The sequence below is a fragment of the Cricetulus griseus genome, chromosome 9 (genome assembly GCF_003668045.3).
Source record: "Cricetulus griseus strain 17A/GY chromosome 9, alternate assembly CriGri-PICRH-1.0, whole genome shotgun sequence".
NCBI classification, from domain to species: Eukaryota; Metazoa; Chordata; class Mammalia; order Rodentia; family Cricetidae; genus Cricetulus; species Cricetulus griseus.
Window position 1 is genome coordinate 7,071,683 of NC_048602.1, and position 9,646 is coordinate 7,081,328.

Here is a 9,646-nt window from a genome sequence, read left to right on the forward strand (position 1 = left end):
AGGATTTTTAATTTCTTCCCGATGTCCTCACATCTCTTTCTCTTGTTCCCATCAAGTCTTCCCCATTTCCTGTATTATATGACTGCTCCTGGAGCCACAGAGACAATCCCCAGGACACTGTGCCTCATTTTACCATCTGTGGTGGGGACGCACACCTTCAATCCCAGAACTCAGGAGGCAGAGGCATGCAGATCTGTGAGTTGAGGCCAGCCTATCTACAGAGCGAATTTCAGGACGGTCAGGCTACACAGAGAAACCCTGTCTTGAAAAAACAAAACAGTATAATAACAACAACAACAACAATAATAATAATAATATATATAATATATATTATTATAATATAATATTATAATATAATTATAATATATTATTATAATATATAATATATATAATAATTAAAATACAAAAACTTTTGCCAAATAAGGTAACATCGATGGGCCAGATACTAGGGCAGTTTTCAAGGCCTATCCCTTTGTTTCCTGAATACCTACTATGTTCAGTGCCACTGTTCTGAACTCCTAATATGTTTCAACTCCACTGTCCTGAACATCTAATACGTTTCAATGTCACAGTGTCCTCATGGTCTTGGCTTCAAGTAATTCCCCACCTCATTCTCTGGAGTGGCTGGGGGCATGGGCTCATAACGTCCCCACACCTCTGCCACACTCTCTTAACTACTTAGGGCACAGAAGAGCCCAGAATAAGCTCCCGCTTCAGGTCCAGACACGCTGTCATTTCTGTAAAGATCTCTCGACCAGGTCAAGTGTCATAATCACAGATGGGATCCAGACATAGACATCTTTGGGGGACTGTGCCTTTATTCTGCCTGCCCCAAAGAGGTTCGGGTGAGAGGGCTGTAGTTTTAGTACCGTGTGTGGGGGTTGTGTTTGCTGGGGAGAGTCTTATTGAGGTAACATCTGGGCAGACCAGGAGGGGATGGAAGGGAGGAGGAAGGGCTGATTTTTAAGTAGGAACAGCCAGTGCAAAAAGGCACGACCCGCCGGGCAGTGGTGGCGCCCGCCTTTAATCCCAGCACTCCGGAGGCAGAGGCAGGCGGATCTCTGTGAGTTCGAGACCAGCTTGGTCTACAAGAGCTAGTTCCAGGACAGCCTCCAAAGCCATAGAGAAACCCTGTCTCGAAAAACCAAAAAATAAAATAAAATAAAATAAAAAAATTAAAAAGGCTTGACCCTTTTCCTGCCCCACCCTCCACGCTACCCCAGATGCCGCTAGAGTCTTGCTTAGCAGACGAGTGGACCCAAAGGCTCGGAAGTGACTGGGGTTTGAGGACTCCAGCCATCACTGGTCCCCTATGGCCCAAGGCTCCTCAAAGGGCAGGTCAGCCTGTGGGGAGAGACGGAAGGCTGTGTCAGAGGGGCAGCAGATCCCACCCTCCCTTTGACCTGGATCCCGCACAGGTGGTCACCTGGGCTGTGGGCTGGGCTTGCTGGTGCCAGGTCCGCCTTCGATGCCACTGGCGTAGGGACGCCCGGGCCTCGGAGCTGAGACCCTGCGGTGTACGGCCAGCGTCAGGCTGGTAGTGAGCAATGTGGTAGAGAGCCCCAAACCACGTGGTAAGATAATACCCAGCTGGGGGGAGAGAAGGTTAGATCATCAGAGCCCTCCTGCTTCTCTGAATGCCCGCCTCCCCTTCGGAGGCACAGGAGGCTGGGGCTGGGGAGGGGTGCGCCCCTTCTCAGTGTCTGGGCATCCTGGAGGTGAGAGCTCACCTTCTCCCCGCAGCTCCTCTGGATCCAAGAGCTCCATCAGAAACTCCACATCCAGCTGCGTCTCCCCGATGTGTGGGCTCCAGATCAGCTCCTCGGTCAGGGCTGGCAAAAAGGCGTCGGCACCTAGGGGTTCTAAGGAAGTTCCAGGACAGGTGGTGAGCTTGGCAGGGGCACACACACACACACACACACACACACACACACTCACACACACACACACACTCACACACACACTCACACACACACACACTCACACACACACACACACACACTCACAGGACAGGTGGTGAGCTTGGCAGGGACACACACACACACACACACACACACACACAGGACAGGTGGTGAGCTTGGCAGGGACACACACACACACACTCACACACACACACAGGACAAGTGGTGAGCTTGGTAGGGGTGCACACACACACACACACACAGGGCAGGGGGTGAGCTTGGCAGGGGCACACACACACACACTCACACACACACATACACACACTCACACACACACAGGACAGGTGGTGAGCTTGGCAGGGGTATACACACACACACACACACACACACACACACACACACACAGGACAGGTGGTGAGCTTGGCAGGGGTAGACACACACACACACACACACACAGGACAGGTGGTGAGCTTGGCAAGGGTACACACACACACACACAGGACAGGTGGTGAGCTTGGCAGGGGACACACACACACACACACACACACACAGGACAAGTGGTGAGCTTGGCAAGGGTGCACACACACACACACACACACACACACACAGGACAGGTGGTGAGCTTGGCCGGGGCGCGCACACACACACACACACACCTTCCTTCCGGTCCTCAGCACCGGTTCCCCTGCCCTCGGATATGGGTGCCCACCGTGAAGCCGCTCTGCATCCACAAGCTCCTCACCTTGGTTCTGGCCGCCGGCCAGGCCGGCGTAGACGTCGCTGCACACCGCCAGCAGCAGCGCCACCTTGCGGCGCGGGGCGCACGCGGCGTGCAGGTGCGCCAGGCGCGCGTGGATGCGGCTCCGCCAGGCCGGGGCGGGGCTCTGTCCCTCGGGCCCCGCCCCGGCCCGCAAGGCTGTTTGGCGCCGGCGCAGTAGCCGCAGTTCCCGGGCTCTGAGAGTTCGCAGTTTGGTCCACAGGGCGGGCTTCAGGGGTTCCAGAACTGCCCGACACAGGGCCGCTTCCACCGCGGGGCCTGGGGGACGTGTGGCGTGTGAGGACGGTGACCCACCCGGACCCCTGCTCACCCCGTCTCCTGCCCCGATTGCACCGTGGGTGGGTGGGAAAGGGATGAGCCGGCAATGCACGAGCGAGCACGAGTTAAGCACGAGTTAAGCACGATGCAGGAGCTGCACGAAGCAGCAGGGGTGTGCTTGCCCCTGGGGGGGGGGGGGAGAAGTCGGGTGTGAGCACACACCGTGGCATCCCCCAAACCCTTGGGAAGTTTCCCTCCGATTCTCGTTACCAAGATCCTCGTCCCGAGGGACCCTAGGTTCCCTGTTCCCAAAGACTGCTCTGACGTCGGGGTCCTTTGCCAGGTAATCCTGGAGATCAGCGAGCAGCTGGCGCACATCCTGAAGCAGCTCGGTGGCCGGGTCCCCAGGCCTGTAGGGATTTCCAGAATTCGAGGTGAGGCGTGCCCGAAGGCCTCGGTACTGCCTGGCCACGTAGCTGCTCCGGGCCCTGGCCAGAGCACAGATGTGGGCAGTGAGCAGGTCCTCGCGGCTTTCCTCTTTGTAATTGTCACTGTCCGCTTCCTCCTCCTCTTCCACCACGCTCACTAGGGCAGGCCTAGGCGAGGGCGCGTCTGCTCCAGGATGGTACGCTTCTGGGTCCAGGTGGTGATGAGAGTCTGGGCCAGGATGATGCACTTCCGGTTTCAGGGGCTCTTCCACCCAGGAGACCCGATGTGGGGTGGGCTTGCTAGGGGCTGGATGCGAGAAGCAGGTTGGATCTCTTCTAATCCATCCCCTCATCCCTCGGGTGCCCAGGCGCCGCCCAGCTAACCTAGACTGTATTTCTGGTCAGTGGCTGGCTCCGATGGCTGTGGAGCCTGCGGTGTCCCCCAGTCTCCATGCGTGTCCAGGTAGAGCTGGTTCACTACAGACAGCACCCTCCCTGAGGTGTTGACCTGGATGCAGCCAAGTCGCACAGGATCTGAGGGCCAGCAGAAGAGACAAGGAATCCCAGGTGTGAAGCGGGCAACCGGGGGGTTTCATCCCTAGCCTTCCTCACTCGGGAACAAGAATGCAGTTCCAGATCTCAGGGCATCCAGCTCTATCCTGTTAGGACCTAGACGTGGTCTTATTCCCTCCTGCCACAACTATAACTCCTCCTTCTCCCCCTCCTCCTCCTCATTCTTCTTTTTGGTTTTTTGAGACAGGGTCTCTCTGTGTAGCCCTGGCTGTCCTGAAACTCACGCTGTAGACCAGGCTGTCCTTGAACTCACAGACCCGCTTGCCTCTGCCTCCCGAGTGCTTGGATTAAAGGCGTGCGCCGCCGCCGCCGCCGCCACCACCACCCAAGCCACCGCAGCTTCGTCTCATACTTGCCCCAAGCCTAGCTTCACCTAACAATTCCAGTCTCTCAGGACCAGATTCCAGCAAGTTGACCTCTCTCTCCCCTGGGGGAGCGCGCCTCACCTGTGTCCTTGTCTCCAGGACCTACGGTTGGAGTGGGCAAGAGCAGGGTCCTTGGCAAAACGTCCCTGAGGAGAAAGGGAAGCCTCAGTATGGAGGAGACCTCAGGGAAGGGTCCCCATTGCCACTCTGCCAGGGACCTGTACCTGCTGGCTGACAGGAAGGCCAGGAGATGGGGACAGTCTGGCATGCAGAGGTTGGAGGATTCCAGGGACACACCTGGTACGAGGGCGAGAAAAAAAAAAAGTTGCAGGGTGGCCGTTGACCACTTCTATCCTACCCTGTGGCCCAGGCAACCCCTCACCCCCATTCCCCATTCTTGGCAGAGAATCTCTCTATTCTCATACTCCCCCCTCAGAGAAGGGAATTCCATGCCTGGGAGATGATGTTTGCATCCCAGCTCTGACACCAAATAGAAGTCATCAAAAATGTCTTCAGTGGTTTTTGTTTTGTTGGACAGCTTCTCACTGTAACTTTGGTTGGCCTGGGACTCACTATATAGACCAGGCCAGGTGGGTCTCAAAACTTGTAAACAATCTTTCTGCCTGAGATTATAGTCCTGAGCCATCATGCCAGGCTTACAGTTCTTTCTTTTGTTCTTGTTCTTTTTGAGACAGGGTCTTGCTATGTAACTCAGGTCAACTTTGACCTTTATATGTAGCCCAGGCTAGACTTCAACTTTGGTTTTTGTTTTTGTTGTTGTTGATTTGTTTTGTTTTTTTCAAGATAGGGTTTCTCTGTGGCTTTGGAGGCTGTCCTGGAACTAGCTCTATAGACCAGGCTGGTCTCGAACTCACAGAGATCCACCTGCCTTTGCCTCCCGAGTGCTGGGATTAAAAGCGTGCACCACCACCGCCCGGCCAAATATATATACATATATATATATATATATATATATATATATATATATATATATATATAGAAACGGGGTTTCTCTGTAGCTTGGGAGCCTGTCCTAGAACTCACACTGTAGATCAGGCTGGCCTTGAACTCACAGAGATCCGCCTGCCTCTGCCTCCTGAATGCTGGGATTAAAGGTGTGCGCCACCACTACCTTAAGTTACATTTTCATATCTTTACATTTATTCTATTTATGGGTGTTATGCACACATGCATGCAGTACCCACAGAGGCCAGAAGAGGGCATTGGATTCCTTGGGACTGGAGTGCCAAGGACTGGGTGGGTTTGAACCGCCTGACATGAGTGCTGGGAACCCAACTGAGGACCTCCAGAAGAGGAGCCGGCCCTCTTCACCTGCTCCATTCCCACACCTTGTGTCCCTGACTCCTTTTTACAGAGGCTCTCAGGGCTGAAGACTGTGCCACCAACCACTCAAGGAAGGAGGCTCATGCACAAAGCCACAGGCTGCCACTGCGTTAGCAGGAGCAGGGAAGAGAGCCCCGTGTCTGAGCAGCGAGCGAGGGCAGAAGTGAGTGAGAGCAAGCTGAGTCCCACAACACGGTGGCTCAGAGTGACCACCTAACTCTGTCTCCCAGGTTGTTACCGAGCCTCTCCAGGGTTTGGGGAAGGGGTGTAATCTGTGTATGACAACAGCTGTTTGCTGTGTTCAGCATGGATTGTAAGGGAAGGGTAGCCACAGAGGCACCAGAGAGGAGGCTACCGCAATGGTCTTGGCAAGAAATGATAGGCCAGTTCAGACTAAGTGATGGATGCAGATGGTGTTAGGGAGAGTCAAGAGATATTAGGCATCAAGAGAGAGAGAGAGAGAGAGAGAGAGAGAGATTAGGGATCAAAGCTGATCCATTTGCAGTGTGGACTAGAAGCCTAGGGTAGGTACCTTACCTCCAGGAAACTTGTGAATTTGATAGGCGTTGACGTCTCCTGGTGAAGGTCCCGTCTTCAGCATCAGGACCTGGCTAGGATCATGTCCTATGACCAGGAAGCTCTGGAGAGGAGGGGCAAGGGCAAGAATGAGCTTGATGCAGGTTTGTGCAGGTGTTTCTTTCTGTCTGCTGGGTACCATTTCCCTTTAGAGCAGTGATTCTCAACCTTCCTAACGACGTTGGGACCCTTTAATGCAGGTCCTCATGTTGTGGTGACCCCAACTATAAAATTATTTTTGTTGTAATTTTGCTACTCTTATGAATTGTAATGTAAACATCTGATGTACAGGATATCTGATCTGTGTCCCTCTGAAGGAGTTGCAACCCATAGGTTGAGAACCCTCTCTCCTAGTTCCTGTGGATAGGATCCTAGGGGGTGGGCCCACAACTACAACTAGCCAATAGGATGAGCTGCTGTGTGACCACGGTTTGGTTCAAGGATAAGCAACTGCCTCAGCCTAACTAATGAACATCTGCCATGGGATTTTTGCTGGAGGTCTTTGATTTTTGGTGTTTGTTTCATTTGTCTGTGGGCTCTCTCTCTCTCTCTCTCTCTCTCTCTCTCTCTCTCTCTCTCTCTCTCTCTCTTTCTCTCTGTGTGTTGCAGGGGATTGAACCCAGGGTCTTTGCTGAGCTGTATCCCCAGTACTGTTTTCTTTTTTTCCCCCCTCTAAAATCTATGTAACCCAGATTAGCCTCAAACTCATAATTCCCTCCTTCGGTCCCCCGAATACTAGGATTACAGGCATATCCCAGACACATAGCTTGAGGGGATTCTTTGCAAAAGGCCAGCCCCATCTTGTGCCTGGGGCCTTAAACCTAGGGACTTTTGCTCACTGTGCAAGAGTGCTGCTTGCCACTGAGCCACACCCTGGTTCCAAACATCTTTTACCCAGATTTCTTAAGTTGGTGGGACATAGCACTGACAGTCATCTTTAGCATTACAAGGAGAGTGCCCTCAAGAGGGGCCAACTCTGGTCCCCCAAACCCTGTTAGCTGTCCTTTTCAAATTTATCCTACATTCCCTGAAGAATTTATTTATTTATTTTTATTTATATGTATTTCAACAAGGTCTCAATGTAGCCCAGGCTGGCTTTGAACTCCTGATCCTCCTTCATCAGACTCCCCCCCATCCTCCACCCCCCACCCCCACCCCCTACCCCCAATACAGGGTTTCTCTGTGGCTTTGGAGCCTATCCTGGAACTCACTCTGTAGACCAGGCTGGCCTCGAACTCACAGAGATCTGCCTGCCTCTGCCTCCCGAGTGCTGGGATTAAAGGCGTGCGCCACCAATGCCCGGCCCAGGTGATGTTTTTAAGCCTTATTAATTTACTATTTACTGTGTATACAGTGCTCTGTCTGCATGTAAACCTGCAGGCCAGAAGAGGTCACCAGATCTCATTACAGATGGCAGTGAGCCACCCTGTGGTTGCTGGGAATTGAACACAGGGCCTCTGGAAGAGCAGTCAGTGCTCTTAACCTCTGAACCATCTCTCCAGCTTCCCCCTCCCGCCCCCAACACACACACACACACACACACACACACACACACACACACACACACACACACACACGTATGTACGTACGTACGTAATCTTAGATCTTAGTATTCAGGGGATGGGAAGGCAAGGGGATCAGAAATTCAGGTCAGCTAGTGCTACATAGTGTGTTGGGGACCAGCCTGTCGCATTGCCTTGGTCACCTACCAGATGCAAGTTGACACAGGAAGGTCAGAAGTGATCCAGAGATGTGAGTACTCACCCCCAGTGGCCACAGCTCAAGAAAGGCCTTGGCATGCTGAGCATCCAGCTCTGGGACCTGCCACACCCTCTGTGTCCTCTGCAGTCGAAGAAGTGGCTCTGGGGTAGTGAGGACCCCCAGTGGGCTCTTGCCGGCTCCATCTGTCAGTGTCCAAGACAGTCTGGGATACAGATTCCGGGTTAAGGGTCGTAGTAGAAGCTGGCCATTGACTCGGGGTGCAAGAGGCAGGGATAGCCCAGGGACAAAAGACCGAAGATGGGGGGTGTCATTGGGTAGTCTCACCTGTCCCCCTCAGTTGGGGCTGCAGACACCATGTCCTCCGGCTGGGCAGTCCTCATGCTGCCAGGCACCAGTGAGCCATGCTCTGGCCTCTGGCATGGACGAAGACAAGACTCAAGGCTGCTCCAGCTAGGGCAAGGGCTAACATTTTAATGGTTGCAGCTGGCTCAGGGACCTTGCCTGATCAGAATAGACCTCAGAAGTCCCAGCTATGCCAAGAGCCATTCTTTTTTTGTTTGTGTTTTGGTTTTGTTGTTTTCAAGACAGGGTTTCTTTGTGTTCTTTGTGTAGCCTTGGCTGTCCTAGAACTAGCTCTGTAGACCAGGCTGGCCTCAAACTCACATAGATCACCTGCCTCTGCCTCCCAAGTGCTGGGATTAAGGGTGTGCACCACCAACAACCAGGGAGCTATTCTTTTTTTCTTTTCTCTTCCTTTCTTTTTCTTTTCCCTCAGCAGTAGAGCATGAGACTCTTACTCTCATAGTTGTGGGTTTGTGTCCTATATCGGGTGCCAATTGAAGGCAGGTGATAATGAGTCCACTAAACCCAAGAAAAATGATAAATGGGTGTTTTATTGGGGAACAACTTACACAGATAATAATAAAGAACCGCCGAGGCCTTTCTCTGCCCTTCGGGTCTGACCCAAGATCCAAGAAAGAGAGCTCCAGAGAGTGAGCCCCCCACCTCACGCTTTTCTCTTTCTGCCGAAGCCACACCCAAAGGGGTGTGGCTACTAACACAAATACACTGGCCAATACATCTCTCTCTTCCTCCTCCTTATATTTATTTATTTTGTTTGTTTGTTTTTGGTTATTCAAGACAGGGTTTCTCTGTGTTGCTTTGGAGCCTATCCTGGAACCAGCTCTTGTAGACCAGGCTGGTCTCCGAATTCACCTACCTCCGCCTGCCTCTGCCTCCCGAGTGCTGGGATTAAAGGCGGGCGCCACCACCGCCCAGCCCCCTCTCTTCTTTCTCTTTCTTTCTTTCTTTCTTTCTTTCTTTCTTTCTTTCTTTCTTTCGTTCTTTCTTTCTCTTTCCCTCTCTCTCTCTCTCTCTCTCTTTTTTTTTTTCGAAACAGCTCAGACTAGCTTGGACCTGTCTGTTGTCCAGGCTGGCTCCAGACTCCTGGCAATCCTTGTACTTCAAGTGCTGAGATTATAGGCATGAGCCACTATGCAGTTGTTTAGTTGCTGAGTGGCAGGCAACTCTGGAGACCCCAGGAGAAAGGCCCATGTATCTTGAGGGGGGGGCAGCATCCCCAACAGGAACTTACAGAAGGACAGAAGGGGACTTTCCAAGATCTTCACGTAGGTATTTGTAATCATATGTGTGTGTGCCAGCTGGATAACTGCCACGGTTAAAACCAGAGCCTAGAAAAGG

General features: G+C 52.7%; 1 protein-coding gene across 1 annotated transcript; it reads right to left on the minus strand.

The window, feature by feature from the left end:
- Positions 1-449: 449 nt before the first annotated feature.
- Positions 450-8,585, minus strand: Rinl (Ras and Rab interactor like). The gene is made up of 11 exons (XM_035449391.1): positions 8,270-8,585; positions 7,988-8,147; positions 6,185-6,287; positions 4,528-4,600; positions 4,385-4,449; positions 3,750-3,899; positions 3,208-3,672; positions 2,644-2,937; positions 1,731-1,862; positions 1,427-1,590; positions 450-1,344 (listed from the first exon to the last, which is right to left on the minus strand). Exons 1-11 carry the CDS (start codon positions 8,323-8,325, stop codon positions 1,300-1,302), a joined length of 1,707 nt encoding a protein of 568 aa, XP_035305282.1. The 5' UTR covers positions 8,326-8,585; the 3' UTR covers positions 450-1,299.
- Between the last annotated feature and the right edge of the window lie 1,061 nt (positions 8,586-9,646).

What these genes read in the sequence shown, in the direction of transcription:
- Rinl (XM_035449391.1), bottom strand. Translation starts at nt 8,325, where the DNA reads ATGAGGACTGCCCAGCCGGAGGACATGGTGTCTGCAGCCCCAACTGAG. An exon ending in GCCCCAACTGAGGGGGACAG is followed by an intron (nt 8,148 to 8,269) that starts GTGAGACTACCC and finishes TCTGTATCCCAG; the next exon opens with ACTGTCTTGGACACTGACAG. An exon ending in CCCTCGGGACGAGGATCTTG is followed by an intron (nt 2,938 to 3,207) that starts GTAACGAGAATC and finishes CACGTCCCCCAG; the next exon opens with GCCCCGCGGTGGAAGCGGCC.